Source organism: Thamnophis elegans, chromosome 10 (assembly GCF_009769535.1).
Source record: "Thamnophis elegans isolate rThaEle1 chromosome 10, rThaEle1.pri, whole genome shotgun sequence".
Taxonomy (NCBI): domain Eukaryota; kingdom Metazoa; phylum Chordata; class Lepidosauria; order Squamata; family Colubridae; genus Thamnophis; species Thamnophis elegans.
The window spans coordinates 26669352-26695589 of NC_045550.1; the positions used below are offsets into that span (position 1 = coordinate 26669352).

A 26238-nucleotide genomic window follows, 5' to 3' on the forward strand; every position below is an offset into this window, starting at 1 on the left:
AAACATGTGACCGCTCAGAGTCAAAACAGATGATGTCACGCACTTACTAGCCAATCTCAGCAGGGCCGGCTGAAAGATGTCTTGGGAGATGTAGTTCTCTAATCGAATGGTTTGCGACGCAAATTTCATATGTCGTTGAAAGAACTAAATTTCCTTTTATAAACGGAGAGTTGCACAACTTTATTGCTGTGATGATTTCTGTATAGGCAGACAGTGGCAGCTTTAATTTCTTAAAGTTTGTTTTCATTGAACTATAAAAAAACTGCAGCACTATACAACAAAAAAGTACTGATTGTATAGTGAAGAAAGAAAATCTAACATAATGTAATGATTAAAATAAGCTAAAGAGTGTCCAAAGAAGAAAATTAACAAAAAGTATCTAATAAGGATGAGGAAACAAAATAAATTCATTTCTTAACTTATTATTAAATCAACATCCGAGAGACACATTGATCTTCATATTGTTAGAATAAAGAGACTTTAAAAAAAGATTAACTTATATTCTGGATCTTTAAAATCAAGCTTCTTTCTATTTATATAAAATTAAGCTTTTTTGTTGTATCACATGCTCTAGAGACAAAACTCTTCGTGAGATGACAAATTCAATATCATTTATTATTTCTTCCCAATATTATATTGAGATACACAATGATTTGAAACCAAAGCAAGTCTGTAGCTGGAGAAGAGTTAAAGAAACTTTAAATTTCTTATGCCAACATAAAAGTTTTTAATGTCTTCCCTTTTTAGCCATTTTTTGAGAGTTAGGGTTAAACCATATTGCTTTACAACTTCAATAAGCTTTTTTAATGTATTGCATAATTATCAAGGATAGACATAATATCAGCATATAAGCACAATTTATAATCAGTGTTGAGCATCACTACATCCTTAATAGTTTGAGATGCTCTAACAAATGAGGTTGATGATTCATGAATCAAATTGGAGATTTATACAGGTAAGAGGCATCCTTGCTAGGTGCCATGGTTATAAGATAATAGATGGAGAAATAAATCAGTTCCTAATAACTCTACACAATTTACTGTAAAGCACCAGACTTGATCTTGTCCAAGCAATCACTAGAAGTCAATACTGATTGAATCAGTATTGTAAAACTGGGTAAAGACACAAAATTGTAGTTCAGTAAACAAAAGATGGTGGAAATACCTATCTTCTTGGAAGCCACTTCATAAATTCAATCTGGATCAAATGGAAGTCTTTTTCAGCATCCAAAATATTAATCAGATGAATATTGTCAGAAACATGTCTTTTTAAAAAAAAATAAATCCATACTGTGATGAGTGGATTATAAATGATATTACCTGCTAAAGCCTTCTCCTAAATGTTGTAGTTGCAGCGTGTATGTTTTGTCTTCTGGAGCCTTTGAATCATATGCTAAGTTTCGGCATCAGTACAAGGGATGATTGCAGGTAAAAAAAACAAAGGCAAGGAAATCTCCATGCAGTCTGAGGTCAGGATTGACAGTCTCCATTTGATGTAACAGTCTTGGTAAGAAAGTAGTTATTATCTTAAAGAAGCCTCAGGTTCCAAGACATAAAAAATTACTCACTGCTCTTCTATACAGAAATGCTAAAGTTCAGGTATGCAGTGCTGGACTTGCAGCATTATGACACTTAAAATTAGCTTCCAATCTTATTCTGCTTCAGTAGAGCTTCCATCCACACCAGAAACAGGTGAAGAGAGAAGTAGGGTAGAGAATACTCCCCTTGGTACCAGTTTATGGCCATGGAAAAATCAAAGGAATCATCCTTGTCTTCCTTTTTCTCTCCCCTTTCCACCAATGGAAGACAGGAAAGGGAAAGTTATGGGCAAGCTTCACTTTCTAATCCCATGGAAGTTGGAGATTTGTCTCTCTTCTTCTACTCTCCCTGTCTTTTCTGCCACCCATGGGTTGGCAAGAGATGTTGGAGGGATGGCTCTTTGGCACAATGACAGAGCTCTGATCAAAAGGCAGTTCCTAAAATCAGTGGCTAAGGCCTGTGACATTCTTCAGACTCACCAAATGATTTGTACAAACTGACCATCTGCCATTGTTTGTAATAACAGAGGTGATAAAAACACACTTTTTGAAGGGCAGTGAAAAATAACAAAGTGAAGGTCACTTTGAAGTGGACAATGGGAAGCCTGAGGATGTCATTATGAATATATTCCTCAAAAAAAAAGATTAATGTGTTTCTTTTACTGGACTAGCAAGACATGCAAATGATTCCTCAGTTGTACAAAGCAAATTACAATAGAATGAACAGATTGCATTTTCTCTTTAATATTGCCAACATTATTTCAATGTACATTGACATTGTGGCTGGCATTGATCTATCTATCTATCTATCTATCTATCTATCTATCTATCTATCTATCTATCTATCTATCTATCTATCTCTATTGCTATCGCTATCGCTATCGCTATCGCTATCGCTATCGCTATCTCTATCTCTATCTCTATCTCTATCTCTATCTCTATCTCTATATCTCTATATCTCTATATCTATATCATCTTAGTGGTGGGTTTCAATTTTTTTTAGAACCTCATCTGTAGGTGTGGCTTTGTGGGAGTGGCTTGCTGGCCATGTGACCGGGTAGGAGTGGCTTGCCAGCCATGTGACCGGGTGGGAGTGGTCAAATGTTGGCTCAGAAACTCTGGCATTTGAAGCATGCAAGTCTTAAAGCTGTTAAGTTACAAGACCCTTGTACCCCTAACCCTTTAGGAAAAAAAAACCCCAGGGGTGTTCAAACTTGACAACTTTAAGACTTGTGGACTTCAGCTCCCAGAATTCCTCCTCCAGTCATGTTGGCTCAGGAACTCTGAGCTGGAACCGGTTATAAACGGCACTGTAGATTTGTGGAACCTCATATATATATATATATATATATATATATATATATATATATATATATATATATATATATATAATATATATATATATATATATGTATATATATATATATATATATATATATATATATATATATATATATATATATATATATATATATATATTTAAAGTCACAACCCCTGGTATGCTCAAATATGGGAGGAAGGTCACACTTCCATTCTCTGCCTTCGGCTCATCACAAGAGACCATCCAGACAGAAACCCAATATTTTTTACTGTCGCCTTTTTGTTATATTTGTTATATTTGTGCTGATAAATAAATAAAGGGAGACTAGTATAGATCTATTTCAAGCTATTTAGCTCTCATCAGCTAGCCATACCCTTGCTGGGAATCGAACCTGTGCTCTATTGCCTCTTAGGCAGATGTGTTAACCATTGAGCTACAGAGCTCGACTCCTTATCAGCCAGGCCAGGGTGAAAGGTATATATATGGGAGGAAGATCACACTTCCAGCACAAATAAAACATCTATCTATCTATCTATCTATCTATCTATCTATCTATCTATCTATCTATCTATCTATCTATCTATCTATCTTCTAACCTGACCAACCACTACCTACCCACCCATCATCACAAACTTATACATGGAACATTTTGAAACTAACGCCTTAGATAAATCTGAACACAAACACAAACTCTGGCTTAGATATGTTGATGACACTTTTGTGATTTGGCCACACAGGAACGAAAAACTGGACAACTTCCTCACACATCTCAACAACCTACACCCCAAAATACAATTCACTGTGGAAATAGAAGCAAACAACCAACTTCCTTTTCTGGATGTCCTAATCTACAAAAAACCCAATGGCTCCCTAGGACACCCCATCTACTGGAAAAAACACACACCAACCGCTACTTAAACGCACAATCCCATCACCACCCTGCAGAGATCAACTCCGTAGCCAAGACCCTCATCTCCAGAACCAAATGCCTGGTGGACAAAGACCACCTGAAAACTGAATTACACTCTCTCACAAATGTATTAATCTCCAACGGATTCCAAAGAAAAACAATTACCAACCTAATCCAAAGGTATGAAGTGAAGATACTCCCGCCTACCAGATATCTGGAAACCAGCCAATCTACCAATCATGATACAACCACACAACCAATCATTCCCCAAAAACCGAGACACAGAACAGGACAATGGCATCGCTCTCTTCCCTTACATCAAAGGCACCACAGATAAAATCAGCAAAATTGTCCACAAACAGAATATCAAGACAGCCTTCAACACTGACCCAAAAATAGCCAACATCTTAAGAAACCCCAAAGATAAAATCCAGCTAGAAAACCAAGGAGTCTATGAAGTACCATGCAAAATCTGCCCTGCAACATTCATAGGACAAACGAACAGGAGAATAAATGCATGCATCACAGAACACAAGAATGCAGTAAGAAAAAAAGAAAAAACTTCCTCCTTTTTCTAGCACCTTAAAGTTACAGGACATGAAATTAATTTTGAAGGAATCAGGTTAATCTCCAAAACTGAACACTTCAACAAGAGAATAATTATGAAAGCTATCGAAATAGAGAAACACCCCCACAACATGAATAAATGTGAAGATGCTCCCACCTACCAGATATCTGGAAACCAGCCAATCTACCAATCATGATACAACCACACAACCAATCATTCCACTTACTGAAACAAAGCCAGCACCCCACCCCCACCAAGATTTATAGAAAGACGGCACCTCCGACCACACTTTAAGCCCAAAACCCAGCCTGAAGATAGTGAGTGAGACCTCGCCAAAACGTTGCCAAGACAATCTCAATCTCACATGGGAAAAGACCCGAATATACAACAAGACCAGCATATATATATATATAATATATATATATATATATATATATATATATATATATATATATATATGATTTTTTTTGTATGTATATGTGTGTGTGTGTACACACACACACACACACACACACACACACACACACACATACATACGCACACACACACATTAATTACTAGGATGATCATTACTTTAAATTAAAAATGACTTTAGATGATTACCAATATATAAAATAAGTATGTATTGAAAAATCCAACTAATTAATATATATATAGATACACTTTTTATACTCTTATTAAAATTACAATTGAAAGATAGAAACTAATACAAACTAAAATATATATAAAAAGAAAATGCAGAAAAGAAAAAATAGGAAAGAATATAGTATAAAAAGAAAAAAAAGAAATGACTTCCCTTTTATTATTTTTTAAAGTAATTTATCAACCAACTTAAAAGTTAATATATAGATCTCCTGATTATGATACTGTTGACATTCATATGCTAATGAGAAACACCATCTCATTTCCGGTTATGTGAATTTAAAACACTGGTAAATACAAAGTTTACATTTCGTTATACATGTGGTCAAGTTTGATGTTTAAAAGGTTTAATATAGTATATCTGGACAATAAGTTTCAATCAACTGCAAAAAAATGTGAAAACAATTTTAATACTATTTGGTATAAATTATAGTCTTCTCATATTCAAAAGGCATATGAAAGCCATCTTTAGATGCATGAAAGTATACTTGTGGTATATAAGATTTAGAAAACAACTGACTTTGTTTGTGTTAACAGGATGAGAAAGTGCAAGGCTTCCTGTTATGTGAGTGTGACAGCTGTAGATAAGTGGGGAGGCCCTCACAGGAAATCCGTCTTACATCTGCAGCATGACTTGTCTAAGGCTGAGAGACTATCTCTAATTGAAGTATCAATGGCATGACATGGTGCTAAGTGATCAAACATGGGGGACATGGTGAAGAAGGACTTGGAGGATCAAACTGTATTGCCGTTGGAAAATGAATGTACCAGAAACATGGGAGAATTTGTGGACGTTTCTATGAATGAAAGGGTTAAATTTAATGACACAGGCTTATCCATGGTCCTACAGAATGGCTTGGAGAATCTCCGTCTAGAAAACTCTCTCACAGACGTTACCCTGCGTGTTGGCAGCATGCATTTTTCGTGCCACCGTGTGGTACTTGCAGCAGCAAGCAATTATTTTAGGTAAGGTAGATATTTAAAATAAGATCTCTTTACTGGATTTTACAAATCTCTATCAATTTAGCAAATAGGATGATAAAACTAAGTTTCCCCATCCTTGATTTAAATCTACCTGTATTCTGTATGTTTCCCAAAATTTTGTATTTGGGATGGTGCTAGAATACATTTATAGCAAATGTTCTATTGTATTTTTGCAACCCAGATTTGTGTGTGTTTGTGCCTTTGAATCAAACTCCTGGTGAGTGCCTGGACTAGTCTCTGTAGTTTAAATCTTTGGCCAGATATTTCAGAAGTGGTTTCCCATTGCCTCTTTCCTAGGGTTGAAAGAAAGTGATTGACACAAGTTATCCTGCTGACTTTGTACCTAAAATGGGACTAGAACACATAGTCTCCTGATTCGTACTCTGATCTCTTTAACTACAACATTAAACTAGCTCAGTATTAGATCTAACAAACAGAGGGTAAAGCCCTACGCGAGATTCAAATAGGAAAAGGAAATTAAAATTTTACAAGCTTTTCCAATATATAGAGTCATTATTATCCCTTTCCTAGTGATGAAATTATCTGTGGAGTTTTTATTTGTGTTAGGTGTAGTTACTCATTTTTATCATTTTAAAGCAGCAGTTACCAACTGGTGGTCCGTGAGATAATTTTGATGGTCCGCAGAAAAATTATTTCCATTTTTTATATTGCACTAAATACTATTATCTTTAAAAAAAATCATATTAGTGTTTTGTGGGATTTAAAATTATGAATTTAGTAGTCCCTGAGTTCCAAAAGTTTGATGACCTTTGTTTTAAAGCCTACCCTAATAAATATGCAGGCTGCAAATCCCTAGTGTATAATCACTGAGAGGAATGAATTGGCTGACTTTGTATTAGATGCTAACAATAATTATTCTCTGTTAATAAGTAAAGAGTTTCTAAGTATACATTCAATGAAATTCCGCTCAGAAAATTTGCTGGATTTCCCCCCCCCTCCTTATTTTATTTTTTAATCTAGAGAAAATAGCTCTGGTGTTATAGAGTCATGAAAATTTAAAGTGCTCTTGGAAATCATCTATGTATTCCAATTCCTTGTACTGTTTAGGGAAAAACTTCATTTGTGAATAAAAGATGTAATATTTTTGACATAACAAACATGAGAAAAACTGAAAAGTCTTGTATCATGTTCAATAAAATGCCAATAAAATGCAGAGTTAGACCGTAAAAAGATCTAAAAGCTGTAAAATGCAATCTGGGGAAGACTTATCCAAGGACTGCCTGTAAATATTTTCACTTTTCTTTTTTAAATTGAATTTCTCTGCTACAAAAGATAGATCACAAGTCAGCTTGGAAAGTAGGTATCTCTTCCTCCCAGACATTTTATAATTTCTCAAAATAACTTTTAAATCTTTGGACATGAACAAAAACAGGAACTCAATGTACTCAGTCATTTCTGCTTGAATATTTCTTGACTTCCATATAGAAATACTTTGGGGTGGGGGGGAAATCTTATCCAAATTTCACATTAAAGAATCTAGCATTCTTAGTTGACCTACCTGGATCCTTGAACATAAAGCTCTTGCTCCTTTTCATTGGAATAATATTTATTGGAATAATATTTATAATAAGAAACCTATTTTAAACTTGGTGTTAAAGTATAGCGTTGGGGTGTATTGCCATAAAACATTATTGTTAATATTATTATATAGTTATGGCATAGTGGCCCAAAAAGCAAGTTATGAATGTAATCTAAAATTTGGGCATTAGATAAAACTGTTTAACAAATAAAATAGTTGATATTACATGAAACAGTTATAATTCCACTGAAGTGTGGTTTAAAACCTTGTTTTTGTATACTTGATTAAAAAGTAGATAATTGCCTCTGTAATTTTAGGATTTTTATCTGCAGGTAACATTTTATCATACTAGTATTCCTGGGCTTAATTTTATAAATAGGTCAGATATCCTGGAAAAGATTCTCATGCAATTCACAGTACAATAACATATGTTTCACTGTTTCAAAATCAATCCATTACAGAGGCAAAATGGTTGAGAGTGGGGATTTTTTGAAATCTAACATGTAGCATATTCGATGGCAACACATATAATCTGGCTTTTGAAAAGACAATTCTGTATTTACCTAAATATAAATTAAGATATATAAGGAGCTGAATCTATATGTAATTAATTCCAAAAGTTACAGGTGAATATGGAAGTTTGTTTAGTCATTAATTTATGTATTTAATTATTCCATAATTTTTTGTTTAATATAATTATATGCTGATGGACCCCTGGAAAATAAATCATCAGGATCAGTGCCAATCTGACTCATCTTGTGGTCACCTGTTTAAACCACTATCTAATCATTTGGGATTTCATGAAGCAATCTTCCTTGTTTTTAAAAATATGTCTGTAATCAAAACTTAATGCTATAGGCTTAGCACAGGCTTTGTTCAATTGACACTACCCAGTTTCCAGAGAACAACAGAATCTCTAGAATTCTACTAGGAACAATTAAAGGAGATCTTAAAAGTTTTACTTGCTGTTGGGCTGTGTTATTATTGGTAAATGTAACTTAAACCACATAAAATTTGAGATATAATATTTTGCATTTCAGGAACAAATGTCCCACTTTTTGAATAAAACATTTAAGTAAGGCCATCACAGTAGATTTTGCTTTCAGAATATTTTTTCTTCCTAATGTTTCCTGCAGGTTCAGTTCCCCTTTTTTCAGATCTATTAGTTGCAACAGGTGAGCCTAAACTTGTGAGCTGAAAGAGAGTGACTGGCCCAATGTCGCCTAGTCAGCTTTCATTCGTACAATGGGACTAGAACTCACAGTCTCCTGGCTTTTAGCCTGGTGCCTTAACCACAAAACCAACCTGCCTCTGTATTTTGTTTTGCTATTTTGAAATAATGCCTTTCAATGATGTTGCTAGGATAGCGCATGATTAAATAAAATGTCCAAATGATTAAAATTCTCTATTATCATCTCATGATCTTGAATTTTCCATCTGTAGGTTTTTTTAAAAAATTAAACCCAAAGCGTTAATTTTATCGTGGTTAATTTAAATTGATTTTTCTGGCAAAATTTAATGAATGCCTCAAGTAGGCATTTCAGACCCAACGTGGTATGTGAAAGAACAGAATTATCTATTTATATAACAAAGCACAAACTTTCTTTTGACTAATAATGGGCATTGACCACCAACCCAAAGTAACATAGTTTCCAGATTATTGACAGAGATACAGTATTAAAAAAGAAACCTGTCTCATACACTTGTTCCTATTCTTTTAAGAAGAAATTGGATGACCATTTGCCTGAAATGGCATAGGGTTTTCTAACGGAGCAGAGATTTTGACTAGAAGATCTTCAAGATACCCTCCACCTCTCTTATTCTGTTATTCTGTTATTAATATATTGTTTATAATATAATTATTTTGTCAAACCAAAATGAAAAACCTCCTTACTCTGCTGTTGTAATGCTGTCTCCTTTGGGAACGTCATTATGAAAATCAAAATAAAATTACCTAGATTGATATAATTACTACTTTTTTGTTCAATCAAAATAAAATCATCTAGATTGATATAATTATTAATTTTTTGTTCAATCAAAATAAAAGCACAATCTCTTTGATCTAAGATATTAGAGAACCATTGCTTTGGTGAATTATTGGAATATTTGTTTGGACACACTGAAATTAAAATTCAATGTGTTCCACTGTAATATTGATGTCCTGCTCCAGTATAATAAGTGAAACAATTTAAGCAGCATTGCACACTTATTTCCAGAACTTTTTGCAGACCAACTGGATTTTCCAGATTTACTGAACTGTCTATTTTTATCCTTTAGGGCAATGTTTTGCAATGACTTAAAAGAAAAGTATGAAGAAAAAATCGTTATTAAGGGAGTTGATGCAGAAATAATGCAGATTCTTTTGGATTATACATATACCAGTAAAGTGCTGATTACCAAGGAAAATGTGCAGAAAGTTCTTGAAGCTGCCAGCCTTTTTCAGGTTAGTGAATGCGTGCAGTTAATGGAAAATATATATAGGGACAAAGCACATATTAAGATTAAGCTATGAGTTAATTTTATTTAACTGTTGCATTTAATCTGTAACCTTTATAAGCATAGCCAACTAATGGCTGTTTACTATATATTCTTTAAAATATTGCTACATGGGTAGTTGTTTATTGAATAAAACAGGGATTAACAATGTGTGAACCGGTTGTTGAATGAAACTGTGACTATGCTTATCAAAGGTATCATGGCTGCAGATAAGAACCAGGAGGAGCATGCATCAAGGCCATAAATGGCAAGCTGTCAGACTCCAAAACCAAGAAAGCCATGCAGAGTTATATATAAGCTATTTCCTTTATTGTTCTTCACCTATAGACAGAAATAGTTCACCTAAAGTAACTTGACCTCTTCCATCCAACCAAACTATCTAAATTCCACTATCTGTTATTCCTCTGCATTGCACTTCCTCCTCTTGGGAATTCGGTCTATATTCCGTCACATAAGGTCATACCAGAACACATTCTAAACTCTGATCAATAGATCAAAAATCATCCTAAATAACAGTCAAATTATTCCTAGGAAGAGTCACTTCTCTGTTGGATCAGAATAGCTTAGACAACAAAATGCTAAACACAATGATCTTAGCGCCTCCCTGTAAGGAACCTGTCACCTTGAACATATTATTAATTAACATGATACTCAGGCTGCTTTCACAAGTAAGGCAAATATATTTATAGAACCCTTGAGTGTTCACTGTCTAGTAACTATGTATAATATTGTATTTCTAAACTCTATTTTGCATTTCTAGTAGTCAATTTCAATTTTGAGATACTAGGGGTGGGGGAGGGTGAGATTCTCTGGAAAAAGTCCCTGGAAGCTGTCCTGTATACCTTTCCATTCCAGTTTCTTCCTGTGGTTTACTAGCTGGATTGCAGACTGGATGGTGACCTATGGTGAAGCTGACTAAAGTTTTCTCCTCTCAAACAGAATTAATTAGCACTAGTATTCTATTAATTTTACCTTTGGGATTAATACAAGTAAATCAGGGGTGGGTTGCTGCCTGTTTGGTGCGCACGTAGTTTTGTAAATTAACAAAAGCCTGGTAGAAGAGAGATGTTTTTACCAACTTCTCAAATACTGGGAATATTATTTTGAATATAAAATGCAGAGAAGAGCAATCAAGATGATTAGGAGGCTGGAGGCTAAAATGTATGATGAACGGATGCAGGAACTGGGCATGGCTTGTCTAGTGTAGAGAAGGATCAAGGGAGACATGATAGCAGTGCTCTAATATTTGAGGGAGTGCCACAGAGAGGAGGGGGTCAAGCTATTTTCCAAAGTACCTAAAAGTCAGACAAGGAATAATGGGAGGAATCTCAACAAGGAGAGATTCAATCTGGCGATAAGGAGAAATATTTCTGACAGAGCAATCAACCAATGAAACAGCTTGCCTTCAGAAGTTGTGGGAGCCTCATCACTGGAAGCTTTCAAGAAAGGACTGGACTGCCATCTGTCATAAATGATGTAGGGTCTCCTGCTTGGGTGGGAGGGGTTGGACTAGATCAAAGGTCACCAATCAGTGGTCCACAGACCACTGGTGGTCCACGAGAAAATTTTGGTGGTCCACAGGAAAAAATTTTTTGGACTTTTTATATTGCACTAAATACTATTTATCTTTTTAAAAATCATATTGGTGGTTTGTGGGATTTAAAATTATGAATTTAGTTGGCGACCCCCGGACTAGATGACCTAGAAGGTCCTCTCCAACTCTGTTAATCTGTTAATCTGTCATTTGGCATGTACTTATATCTGAGTGTAGTAGAAGATCTAGTTTTCCTCATAACAAATTGACCTATGGCAAAATAATTTACTCCAAATCATCCAGTGAACTTTTGAGTCTGATGCTGGACTTAAACCTGAAACTTTTAACTCCTAGTCCAACCCCTTAATGTCTCTCACCATATCAGAAAGTAAACACCAAGGATATCTCCTGGGAGTGGAGAATGGAACAGCCTTATGGAAAACCGCAAGCTGTGGAATCTCCCCGGGAAGTTCATTTTGTAGCCTTGGATCATGCAGAAATCTTCAAAAGGGGCCCTCCTGTTGATTTGAGTAACTGGGCACATTCATAGTGAGAGAGACATTCCTGTCCTAAGTCCTTTGGGGCTTTAAAGATCAGTACCAATTGTGTGATTTCTATACCTTGCATAGGTCATCAGCTTAACTGTTGAATTGTGTATTGTGCAATTGCATTGCACTTTCTGGAAGCTTTTCAAGCACATTGAAATGATGTTACAAGTTGCAATCCAAGTATAATTAAATGTTTCTAAGTCTGGATTACTGAGGAAGGGTCACAATAAACTCAGTAGCCATAATTGGGAGAACATTTTCATCATGCCTGAAAATCTAGTGATAGTGATAGATCAAAAAATATTTTTAATTGTGAAACTGTTCCTTCTGGAGGATGGGGATGGATCTCTTTATCTGCATATTATGTTCCAGTGTATAATTAGGGAAATTGTGGATAATGAGCCTGTGAGTCAGTGAATGGGGTGGGGGTAGTGGTAGGGGTGGGGGTTAGAGTTTGCAGAAATTTTGAAAATAATCCCCAAATAACTTTCTCCAAATAACCAAAATAGTAAAAATATAAGAAATAAGGGTACAGTATCTCCCACCTCAGATTTAACACTTTATACTGTATATTTCTTAGTTTATTTTCATTGTGGAAGAAACAACATGCAGGGACACAATAACATAAAAGACCAGAATGCTACTAATTTCTCGGATGGCTAGGAAATATTAGGGTGGAATCTGGATATGAATTGTGCATATGAAAAACGGGGGGATAGAACTGAACTTTGTTCCAAAATAAGTGAAACTGTTTATATAATGTATAAACAAATTATCCCCTTGCTGTATTTATTACCTGCGACTACATGAGATAACAGCAGATAGCAAGACCACAGGTAACATAGTCTGTTGTCATGATCATACCCAAACCAACAGTATCTAAATTCCAGTATCCACCTTTTTCTTTCCCAGTAGGACTTCTGCTTTGTTTGGGATGAATGTCAATTCTTCTCTCAGCCTATTAAGGCCTATTAAGCTTAGGCGTGTTCAAAGTCACTGATTGTTTCATAGAGTCAGCAGAGTACTAAACGGTACAGCTGAATGTTATCAGCATACTGAAAACACACTCCTCTGGAAATAGATTATAAGTGGTAGGTGTAAATGTTATAACGCATAGAAGACAGGCTAGAACCTTGTGAGGAAATAGATCAATGCCTTGTGGTGTGTGTGTGTGTGTGTGTGTGTGTGTGTGTGTGGCGTCTCAAGCATTAGATTCGAACCATTAACTTTTGTAGGTGCTCTGACTGGAAATCCATTCTCAGTCAGGGAAACTCATGACTGATTTTGGATCAGTCACATTCTCTGACCACAGTGTCTGGGCTTGTTGGGAGGAAAATTGGTGGAAAAAGTAATGTATGTACTATCTGGGAAGGAAGATATAAATTGAAGAATAAAAAGTGCATGAACTCTGTTTTGGCCTTCAACACACAAAACTAGCCAAACTAGGGAGAGACTCTTTGTATCACAGTACATATGAGGGCAGCCCTTCAAGTAGCAGGAGACACATACAGTATAACATTTTTATGGGAATAGTAAATGATGCCATAATGTAATATGGGCTGAGGCTACAGATTTTTCTGTTTTGGAGAACCACTTTGGGAAAGACATTTACACTTTTACTTGTTTTCAGATGCCAAATCTCTTTTAATAGGTCTCTTTCAGATTTTTAAAAATTCCCTAACTCACAATAGAAGAAAGTGCATCAGTAGTTTCTCTTGCAGTATTGAACAGAACAATTATCTGTAATTCTTGTCTCATTAAGTAACAGTCTAACTAAAATCATTACTATTTGTTTGAGAAATATATCTAATATGATGAATTATACAACATCAGATGGATAGTGATTAAATAAGCTTCATTGGAAATACTAAGTTAAATATTTCCATACATGTACCTAAAAAAACAGGAAACAAGTGGTTTATAGATCAGATCTGTTAATTTTCAGTTTTTGTAAGCAACATAAATGTGTCAACAGGACATGGTTCAGAACATAAGATTCTCCTGTGAATAATTTTAAAAATCTACATACACTATTAAACTGTGTCTGGTTTTTCACTTCTCTCTTTTACTTTTAATTACTTTTTAAAACCACGCTGGTTTTAAACATGTAATCAGTTTACGTACAGCAAACCAAAAACTATTTTGAGGTTTCATCAGCTGTTAGGGAGAAACTGATGTGGTATTACGAGGACTTGCTTAACATGTTTTGATGCCTAAAGCAAAGACAAGATGACACATTTTTTATTAAGCAGAATTAAACAGTTGCTTTATGAAGCACAACCTGAGAAAGAGGGGAAGTGGGAAGATATAACAGCTCTCTCCTTAATGGGCCACTGAAGGTAACTGTCCTCTCACCAGTTTTGCTTGCATGAAATGTGGAGAGCATCATCAACCACTTCAAAACCACTTGAACCACCACTAGACTCATTCTTTGCATACACGTTTACTACACTGATGGTTAATCTTACTATAATATTAGGAAGAAAACAGAATCATTCCTGATATCTGAGGTCTTGTCAATCAGAAAGGTCAGCAGTTTGGTAGTTCGAATCTAGGTTTATTCTAACCTCTTAAATGTGCATTTCAGTGTGTGAATGTTACTGAGGATTATCAGCAGAATATTTATTTGGAAAATAATTAAAGTAAATTACTCTCACTTTCTTAATTTCGGGAGTACAATAGAATGAGTGTCTTTTATAGCAACATAATTGTTGCCCTCATTAAACAACTGGGAGTCAAAACACTTGATGATCCACTTTTTCTAATTCAGAGGACTGTCAGTAGATCTTCATTTACCTTCAGCACAGTCATTTCTTGGAAAATCTTGTCTGTTGTGGTATTTTACTGAGATTAATTTGCATAATCATGCATTATAATATTAATATAAAATATTTTTTGTTGAAAAGTAGCAATTATCATTGAATACAAAAGTAGCAATTACCATTGAATACAAACGGGCATGCTATATATTACCTCAAAACGGTTAACACTTGCATATCACTCTGCTATGCAAGCGTTAACCATTTTGAGGTACTATATAACATGCCCAGAATCAAAGGTGCATCTAGGGAATAACTGTGGAAGAAGACCCTTGTCCTCTAGTGCTTGTTCATTAGAACTTGTGAAGTTCTAGGATACAGTATATCTAGTTGGCCATTACTTTACAAAGAATACCGTATATACTCGAGTATAAGCCGACCTGAATATAAGCCGAGGCACCTAATTTTACCCCAAAAAGCTGGAAAAGTTATTGACTCGAGTATAAGCCTAGGGTGGGAAATGCAGCAGCTACGGTAAATTTCAAAAATAAAAAATCAGTGTTATTTGAAACTCAAAGTTATGTTTATTCAAGGGACCCGCTTAATTAAAGTGTTCTATAATATCAGTATGACTTATAATACTGCAAGTCTGCAATATTAAAATACTTGTATAGGGGATCCCCGGGATCCCCCGAAGAGATCAAATCACAACCAGTATGCCACCTTCTTGGTATATTGTTTTTATTTTCACTGAGTTTTTAAAAATGAGCATTATTTCATCCTTTTTTTCTTTATGTTTGATTGGTATCTGCAATTTGTGTTAATTCTGTTCATACATATAATATAAATGAAAAACCCAGCTCTCTTAAAAAATATTTTAAGTTCTTTCTGGTGCTCCTTTTTAGAATTGGCCAACTAATATTTCTGTTCGCCCAACTAATGTCAGGCAGAGTTAACTGAAAAAGTAATTTTTCATGAAAGGACATTTTCCTAGGATTTTAATTGTTCTTACTGTCAGATTTCTCGTTATTTCCAGCTTGAGTCTCCTTCTGACAAGTTTCCATTGCTTCTTGTCCTGTCCTCAGGTGCTATTGCTGCCGCCGCCTCCTCCTCCTCCAACAGCACCAGCACATTTGCTGCCCAGCGCTGCGGCTGAGGTGAAGCCGCCAAAGCTCCCGCTGGCGCCCCCGCAGCGTTGGGCGGATATCCGGCAGTGCTGTTGGAGGAGGAGGAGGCGAACCAGCCTGCCATCGCCGGCCACCGCTAGCCCCGCCGCTCTTCCCACCCCCTTCCAAGCCCCACAGTCCAGCGGATGGAGCAGAAGCAGCTACGGGGCTTCGCTGCTGCTCCCCGCATTTTCTGCATGGGGATCCCTTGGAGAGGGGATTCCAGCCTGCCATCGCCGGCCACCGCTAGCCCCGCCGCTCTTCCCACCCCCTTCCAAGCCCCACAGTCCAGCGGACGGAGCAGAAGCAGCTCCGGGGCTTCGCTGCTCCGTCCGCTGGACTGTGGGGCTTGGAAGGGGTCGGGAAGAGCAGCGGGGCTAGCGGTGGCCGGCGATGGCAGGCTGGCTCGCCTCCTCCTCCTCCAACAGGCAACAGCACTGCCGGATCCAGTTGTAGACTCGAGTATAAGCCGAGGCGGCTTTTTTCAGCCCAAAAAGTGGGCTGAAAAACTCGGCTTATACTCGAGTATATACGGTAAGCTTTTGGCCTGATCCATGGGCACTCTTCATACATTCTGAGATATTCTGGACTCTGCTTCAGTGCTTCCAGATGGTTGTGAAGACTTGCCTGGCTGTTGATTTTCCTGTTCCCCTTGACTGTATCAAAATATTGTCAAGGTCAGCAGTGAGAAGAAAATGTTTCAGTCAGGGATTGCTACCACATAACTGAAACATGCACAAACTTGAACTACTGTACCTAACAAGAAACAATGGGCAGAAATTGTAAGATACGAATTTGGGCATTTTGTACATCAACCCATGTTGTTCCTCATGTTATTAGAGTTTTTCAAGAGCAGTGAAAAAAGACAGGAAAATAGGTCTATATGATGTTTTTCTCCTATGCTTTCAGTTTTTGCGCATGGTAGAAGCTTGTTCCAGTTTCCTTAAAGAAGCTTTACACCCAGAAAACTGTGTTGGGATTCTCAGGCTGGCCGATGCTCATTCCCTTGATACATTGAAGCAGCAAGTCGAGAATTATATTGTGCAGAATTTTACACAAGTGGTGAATTACGATGAGGTCTGTGAGTTGCCTGCAGACATTTTGAATAGCATGCTAAAAAGTGATGACCTCTGTGTCACTGAAGAAGCTCAAGTATTTCAGATAGTTATGAAGTGGGTGCGTTACAAAATAGCGGACAGGCTCCCACTCCTCCCATTTATCCTGGAGAGTGTGCGTTTACCTCTTCTGGATCCTTGGTATTTTGTAGACACTGTTGAAGCAGATCCACTCATCAGACAATGTCCTGATGTCTTTCCTCTGCTTCAGGAAGCCAGAATGTATCATCTATCAGGAAATGAGGTGAGTAATAATATTAAAGGAACTACAATACAAAGATTATCTAGATCTTATCTGTGGTAAGAAAGTTGACTGCTAAATGCAACTTTGAACAATTCCATGGATAATGGCTTCATGGCCTTCAACAACCTTTTTTGTTTGAAATCAGAGATATATTTATATATTCAGAAGCTCATAGCTCCTGGAACACAAAAATATTTTTGTGTAAACTTTTATAGACACACAATTTTATATTTCCCCTTAAAATTGTGCAACTGCCGACAGTAATCTGTTATTAAATTGTCGTAGGATTTTTTTGTTATTATTTGCAATTCTACCTGAAAAATCTGTTATTAATTATATTTATGAATTAATTCCTTATCACCTCTTTGATGTATGATGTGTGTAAAGCCTAGAATAATAGTGCCAGTCTGAGTGCTCCGAACATCCTCAAAAATTGCTACTGAGTTATATTTATTATACATCATAAAAGGGAAATTGTAAGTAAATTAACCCCACCCAGTTCTGCTACATTTGACTTCAGGACCAAATGTCACTTCTAGTCCCTACAAACATGTGCATCCATGACCTAATTACACATTTGTAGATGGAGAAAGTGATTGTTGGTTGCTAGATTTTAACAACAACAACAATAGTTACTTTTGTTTTCATTTAGATGATTTCAGGAAGAACAAAGCCCAGAATGCATGAATTCCAGTCCGAGGTTTTTATGATCATAGGTGGTTGCACAAAGGATGAAAAATTTGTATCAGAAGTAACTTGCCTTGATCCTTTGAGACGCAGTCGTTTGGAAGTGGCAAAACTGCCAAACACAGAACAAGAATTAGAAAGTGAGAATAAAAAGTGGGTGGAATTTGCTTGTATTACACTAGGAAATGAAGTCTACATATCAGGTAAGGAATGAAATAATTCGTTCTCTGTCCTCCTCCCCTGCCTTTTTTTCTGAAAAGAAGAGTAATAGAGCTAAATAGTGAACTAGCAAGTAAGCAAGCAAACAGATGCAAGGTGAACTCTCTGAATCACTTCCCCAGGGTAGAATCTCTAGGGAAGCCATCCGTGATTCCAAAGCAGTGTTTCTCAACCTTGGCAACTTGAAGATGTCCAGGACTTCAACTCCCAGAATTCCCCAGCCAGCGAATGCATTCGCTGGCTGGGGAATTCTGGGAGTTGAAGTCCTGGACATCTTCAAGTTGCCAAGGTTGAGAAACACTGTTCCAAAGGCTTTACTTCCGGAAGAAATCATGCTGTTTAATAGGAGTGCTGCTGACCTGTAAGGTGTCTTTTTGTAAATATTTTTGCTTTCAGTGTGTCAAGTCATGCCACATGGCAGCTGCAGTTTTCTGGTGCTTCATTCTCCTATATTCACAGTTGCATGAAGTTGTAACTGGAAGGGCTTCTTCCCACAACTTGGTGCCCTGTAACAGGCATTGGGCTGTCACCATTGTCATTTGGTGCAACTTTGTGCAATATATAACTGACATATCTGCTTGCAGAGGCTCTGCTGCTGAAGCAAGGCTGATTTTAAGCAGTTGGGGAGGACGTTGCAGCAGTTTTGGTGGCACCTCTCTCCTGCCTCCCTCCCTCCCTCTCTTCTTTGGTTCCTATTCAGACCTCCACATTTATTCAGGTTTATTAAAATGTGAGATGAAGAGTAAATAGCTAGGAGTCTTATTGATGACCTGGATCTATGTGGCATAGCTGTTGCCCTCCCTGTTTTTATTAAGTTTAGGCCAAAGGAAGGAAGGAAGGTAGGAAGGTAGATAGATAGATAGGTAGATAGATTAGATTGATAAATTAGATAGATTTAGATAGATAGAAAGATAAATAGATTAGATAGATAGATTAGATTGATAGATTAGATAGATTAGATAGATTTAGATAGATTTAGATAGATTAGATAGATAGAAAGATAAATAGATTAGATAGATAGATAGATAGATAGATAGATTAGATTGATAGATTAGATAGATTAGATAGATTTAGATAGATTAGATAGATTTAGATAGATTAGATAGATAGAAAGATAAATAGATTAGATAGATAGATAGATTAGATTGATAGATTAGATAGATTAGATAGATTTAGATAGATTAGATAGATAGAAAGATAAATAGATTAGATAGATAGATAGATGATAGATAGATAGATGATAGATAGATAGATAGATAGATGATAGATAGATGATAGATGATAGATGATAGATGATAGATGATAGATGATAGATGATAGATAGATAGATAGATAGATAGATAGATAGATAGATAGATAGATAGATAGATAGATAGATAGATGATAGCAGGGCTTTGCAGAGTTCTGAATTTGATCTCCAAAATGTGTTTTAGCACATGCAAGTATTTCATCTGGCCACTTTTATTTTGAAGTACACAGTAGCTACATTTGGGTTCCCATTAGTCCTAAGTATGTTTTGGAAATGAGATCCAAAACATTACATAGCATTAATAGATAAAGTTATAAGTGCAAGTATAAATCTTTTGCTTCTTATGCAGTATAGATTGTTGAGGTAATGGCGATGGATGGAGAACCTGTGGGTCATCAGCCACTTATGATTTCGTAGCCCCGTTTTTTGTGAAGTTTGAGTGCAAAATAGATGCATCGATGTAGCATCTTAAAGCTCCCAGATCATCTCCCACATCAAAAAGAAGGAACCAATATTGTGTCCTCCCTGGTTAGGTCACTTCTATGTCTCATCTGCACCTTTCAGATGTTGGAAAAAATATTTATATAGGACAGCACAGCATCCTGGATTGAACAGTTTGTCTATTTCCAAGTGTAGGCATGTAAAGAATATGACAAACTGGCATTGAAGTTTAAATCTCTTCTCTCCCACAAATGTTTTACTGGACATCTTTTAGTCAAACTCTTAACTAAGGGAAAAATACTTTTTGGTGGAAAAATATTGAGTGATTCAGTACTATACATACACTTGGGCTCTTGAAGAAATGGCAAGATATAAATCTAACAAACCAAATAGATAAAAAGGCTTCTGTTTTTCAAATGTGTTATCATTTAATTCCAATTAAAACATAAAGATGTATTTAAATTATGTGAATAAAAAAAAGTGTCAGATCTTTTTGAAATTAGTTCTGTTTATCTCTTAAACAATGAGGACTAAATCTTAGTGAACAAGAAAAACAGACAAGAACATAATGCTCAAGAGCCTAATGAGAATGTGTGAACAAAAACTATTGTTGAGGATATGTCCTGAATCTTGGAAGAAAGTGGAATTTTATTTTTATTTGCTGCAGGAGGAAAAGAAACACAACATGAAGTCTGGAAGTATAATTCATCTATCAACAAATGGATCCAAATTGAATATTTGAATGTTGGAAGATGGAGGCACAAAATGGCTGTTTTGGGTGGCAAAGTATATGTGCTTGGTGGTTTTGATGGCGTACAAAGACTTAACAGTGTGGAGGTTTATGATTCCTTTCACAACTGTTGGTCTGAGGTAAAGTACAGATGTACTTTCAGTATTAGTGAAACAGAAAACAGGACCAAAATAACACAATGTTGTTGCTATTTAATTTAAGTCAACAGACAGAGAGTGTTTTCACACACAACACCCAAAATGGTTTTTTTTAATCTGCATCTATAGTACAGTGTAGAACTAGCCAGCAGATTCACTGAGTATTAAAACAACATTTATTTTGTCCTCCATTATCAGCTGTGCAGTATGAATGTAGATTAGACAAGAGAGACATACAGAACTTAGCACATCTGTTTTTCACGCCCCATGTAGCAGCTCTTGCAGGTGAAGATCTTCAATGCAGATCAGAAATCCCAGGCTGTTTTTAGATGCAGCCTACACAGAGGGTGCACAAGTCTGAGGAAAGCACTGCTCATAGACAGTGTTGTAATGTTGTACCACTAATCTCAATTCCTGTTTCCCACTTTTACATTAGCATGAATTCACAAAACCGAAAAATAGATGTGTGTGTGTATTTTACTTCATGTGCCAATTTTCATGGGTCTAAATTAAAATGAACATGTATACATTTAGCTACATGTTTCCTAAGAAACACATTTTCCATTTATGAGCAAAAACTTTCTGTACTTTCTTTTCAAAATGGTATTTCCACTGTATGTAAGAAATATTTTCTAGAATTCTATGTTAGATTCCTCTTCCACCTTTATTTACAAGAATTCTTAATAGAATTCTTGTTATTCTAACTATTATAATAATATTGGTACATTGTTAATTACTTTATGTTGTTAATTACTTTATTTTACTCCTGTGGAAAAAATGGGTTCAGAAATGATGATTAGCCTAAAGCCACTCTATCATTCCATTGGCAAGCACAGACTTGAATCTCTCTTCCACAGATTCATATCAATGCCTCTTCCTTCCTTCTTTCAAACACAACTGAGTTGCCAAGTTTTGAGTCCTTATGAACACTGCAGCAAGTTTTGCATTATTTTTTTCTGACCCCCAAAGATTTTAAACCAACTTTTCATTTTCTTTCTCTGTTATTATAATATTCTCCTTCCTAATTACTGGTATCTAGCATGTAGAACTTTGGACTTTAATTCAATTTCATATTCCATTTCCCTAATATAATAAGACACATAAAATCAAAATTAATTTTAACACATTCCTAAATTACTTTATTTGTTTGATTTTAATAAAGGGAACTCCTCTCATGATCAGTGTGAGCTCATTTGGAGTAGCCAGTTACAAAAAGAAACTCTACGTGATTGGAGGAGGACCCAACGGAAAGTTGGCTACTGACAATACACAATGTTATGATCCAGCAACAAACAACTGGTGCTTAAAAACACCTATGCCTGTTGAAGCAAAGTGTATCAATGCTACAACTTTTCGTGACCACATCTATGTTGTGGGTAGGTTTAATATCTGCTTTCACATGCTTAATAATTTGCATATTTTCTTTAACTCAGAACTCTTATTATAGTTATACTTATTTTCGTTTACTGCAAACTGCAGACTTGTGATATTCTTTTTAATTAGATCATGCAGATACTTCTAGAGAGATAAAATGCATTTTAGTGTTAGCTAATGTACAATAGTAAAGTTAGTACTAATGATACCTTATGGTATTAATTGGACTATTGATTATTAGTAGGTTCTCCCATAGGAGAATGAACATATTTGTATTACTGAAATCATTTAAAAGTAATGCAATAGGATGATGCTTGCTTATATATGTATTACAGTGAATGTACAGCATGAGTGTGTGTGTTTGTGTGTGTTTACATACATAGAAAAATGCAGTTTTAGGTGAACCTTTGAATGTAAGAAAATAGAATATTTTGCTTTCTTTTCAGTGAGTCTGTGACATATATGTGTCTCCTCTCATTTCATATACAAACCAAGATTCTTTGACAATAATTTCATACACATTTTCACTAAGTCACAGATGAGGACATAATTGATGTACAGTCTAGTAGGATATACCCCAAAAGTTGTGCATTTAATATACTTCCAGATATCATTTTGATTTGAATAGATCAATCCAAGCAATTCTCAGTGTTTAAAAATCTTACACAAAAGATGACAAGGAGTTTTTGTATTCCATCTTATACCAGGATGTAGGTAGGGAGTTAAGCAATAGACATCCTGGAAACAGTATGCACTGTAATCATAAACCCTGTGTAGTATTACCTGTGTGCTCACAGGTAATACTACAGTCACTTACAGTCTATTGAGATACATTGATCTTGTAAGTTCCTCTTGTTTTCTGCCTGGATTTTCCATATCAGTGTGGGTAGAGAAGACAAGACACACATCCCTGGTCATCAACAGCCAGGAAATACTTAGGAAGAAACACACAAATCAGTTTCAATAGAACACTGAAGCATTTTAGGAATACATAGAGGCCCAATGATTATTGTCTACATTTGTTCTCTGTCTCTGTCTGTCACTCACTCACTCACTCACTCACTCACTCACTCACTCACGCACGCACACACCAAGTCTCTCTCTCTCTCTCTCTCTCTCTCTCTCTCACACACACACACACACACACACACACACACACACACACACACCCCTAAGCTTCTAGGCATTAGTTAGAGAGACTCAAGCGATATGTCTTGATTCAGGAGAACTCAGAGTTGGAGGGCTTCAGCATCACTTTTATCTGACCAGATCCTTGCTTTGTTCATTCATAGGTCCCAGCAACTACATTTGCTTGTTGATTTACAAATGTTCTTCTTCTTTCTTCTTTGATTTCATAATGATTTGTTCTGTCTCATCTGGAAAGAATCTTTGAGACAAGATTACTGGCTTTTGCCTTCTTGGCTTACTCAGAGACAAATTTGGTCTCGTGCATTCAAAGTTGATTAATGGCAGTCACTTCTTGAAAACCAGTCACTTCTTGAAAGGAATAATTTTCCATCTCTCCTTTCCAGGTGGGGCAATGAAAGCAGTCTATTCTTACAGTCCACTCACAGATATATGGTGCCTTGTGACTCAGTTAAACCATGAATGTGCTAGTTGTGGGATTGCTCCTTGCAACGACAAACTGTTCATTACTGGAGGACGGGATGAGAAGAATGATGTCATCGCCACAGTGCTGTGTTGGGATGCTGAGACCCAGAAATTGACAGAGGAGTGTATTCTCCCACGTGGGGTCTCGCATCATGGGAGTGTCACCCTGAGGAAATCATATACCTACATCCGTAAGGTAGTGCCTGGTGCAATCTCAGTCTAACTTTGAAGGAAGATTCAAGATAAATGAAGAATAAGTGCTCATGAAATACCTCATTTTCCCAAAAGTTATAAAGAGACTATTGGGATGGAACAATCATGCTGGTGTAGCATATTTTCTCAGTTTCATTCTATACATGCTAAATTGTCAAATGGGATATGGGAAAGACATACGCATTGGGGTATGAATTCATTTGTACTCCACAAAGTGATATGTGAACCACAGTATTACTATCCTTCAGTTATCACATTTCTCTGATTTTGCAGTGCAGTTCTCTGGTTTAAAAAGAATGTGCTCCACAGAGTAATATGTGCAAAGGGAAAAACACATTGCATATAAAAAGAGTGATGATGGGCCGGCTGATGCCTCTAGGCACCGATGCACTCATAGATGAACATGAAGAAAAAAGGGAAAAGCTGGCATGCTGCAAATTAATCCCAACAGGAATTCTTAGAACAGTGTTTCTCAACCTTGGCGACTTTAAGTCCTGTGGACTTCAACTCCCAGAATCCCCCAGCCAGCACAGCTGGCTGGGGGATTCTGGGAGTTGAAGTCCACAGGACTTAAAGTCGCCAAGGTTGAGAAACACTGTCTTAGAAGATAAAACGGGGGATGACTGGATTTAGATGGCAATTAATTTGTGAGAGTACTTCCCAAAAGTCCAATAGGTTGCAGCAAATCAAACATAACAATATGAAAACAAAAAAACACAAACTTGGGGAAATAGCTCAATGTAACTGTGGGAAGAAAGTGACTTCCATATTCTGTGTCACCTTTGCCATCCACAACACCCACTAGCCATGGCCACATCTGACCTCAGTAAACAGAAACAAAGTACTTCTTAAGCTTTTCTGCCGGTATTGACACTTGAGCTGAACTGATTAAGTGCTGTTCTGCACATTTTGCTGTTGAAATAAACTCTGCCTCTGCTCCAAGTAACTTACCCTGTGTGTCCTATGGAGGACCTGGCCTAGATTTGAACTCAGAACTTTCTACTAACATAACATTAGTGGAAAATATATATAAAGGCCACATATTAAATTTATTACAAAGAAAGATAACCTGGACGATCCCCCTGTCCTCCACTAATACAGTATAGATAGCAACAAATAAATAAATGCAGGCAAAAGTTTTGTGCAATGCCCAGTTTTCCTACTTGTTACCTAGGATTGCTAACTCCGGTTCAGATTCTCTCATACATTGAAATAGAGCCTGCTTTTATATTATGTGCATATATATCAGTGGCCTATACCTCCTAGAATCTCCCCCAAAGAATAGCTAATAAATTAATTGCCTGGTACTCCTTTTATATAAGTATCCAACACAAAGTGTCAACCAAAGTGCCATCACAGATACACTTGTATGCCAGGCTCTGCACTGTTTTCCTACCAATGCAGTTCAAATGCTGTTTTTGACTTTTAAACCCCTAGGCAGCCTAGTAAGGGGATCTTTCAATCAAACAATCAATCAGAATAGAGCTGGAAGGGACCCTAGAGTCTAATTCCCTGCTTAAGAAGGAGATCCTATATCATTTCAGACAGGTGGCTGTCCAGTCCTTTCTTAAAAACCTCCAGGGATGAAGCACCCACAACATCTGATGCCAAGCTCTTCTGACAGCAGATTTGCAGGACCACTTTGGCTAGCTAGTTTCAACAGCCTGACTTATGTGTCCCGACAGAACCTGCTTATAGAAACTTCCATGTGAAGAGGGAAGTAGGGGACACTGGTACTGTTTTTCTATTGCTGTATCTGTTCAGAGAACAGTCTCCTTCCAGAAATTCAGTCAGCCTCCACACGGTTGTGGAGGTTTCATAATTTACCAAAAATCAAGTTATTTCAGAGAGGAACATGAATTGATGCAATTGATTGGGAGTTGGTTTATTTTTGTAGTTATACTATAAATGTTTTATTATATTTTTATGGATCTATTGTAAATGGTGAAGAATCTCTTTAGATTATAATAAACATAAGTCAAACAAACAAACAATATGAAATTTACCTGCAATGCCCTTCCATAGGACAAAGCTGAACTCTATGAGTTGTGATTCCCAACTTTGGATATTTGTTTTAATTGTTCTTTTGTCAGCATCACTACTTTTTTTTTTTTGCTGAAAGATGTGATAATATTTCAAATGAATTGAAGTTAACATTTGCCATTTTAAGATGTTCCTGTCATTTGGTAATA

At 36.4% G+C, this 26238-nt stretch overlaps 1 protein-coding gene across 1 annotated transcript; it reads left to right on the forward strand.

Annotated features, from left to right (window-relative positions):
* The first annotated feature begins 5633 nt into the window (after nt 1–5633).
* Nucleotides 5634–24524, forward strand: KLHL6 (kelch like family member 6). The gene is made up of 7 exons (XM_032224875.1): nt 5634–5944; nt 9780–9945; nt 16915–17364; nt 18017–18254; nt 20628–20830; nt 22011–22224; nt 23755–24524. The coding sequence occupies exons 1-7, from the start codon at nt 5682–5684 to the stop codon at nt 24054–24056; spliced, it is 1836 nt and encodes a 611-aa protein (XP_032080766.1). The 5' UTR covers nt 5634–5681; the 3' UTR covers nt 24057–24524.
* The last annotated feature ends 1714 nt before the right edge of the window (nt 24525–26238 follow it).

Coding starts and splice junctions, on each gene's coding strand:
- KLHL6 (XM_032224875.1), top strand. CDS start 5,682: ATGGGGGACATGGTGAAGAAGGACTTGGAGGATCAAACTGTATTGCCG. Junction 9,946..16,914: donor AAGCTGCCAGCCTTTTTCAG/GTTAGTGAATGC, acceptor CTATGCTTTCAG/TTTTTGCGCATGGTAGAAGC. Junction 20,831..22,010: donor TTCACAACTGTTGGTCTGAG/GTAAAGTACAGA, acceptor ATTTTAATAAAG/GGAACTCCTCTCATGATCAG.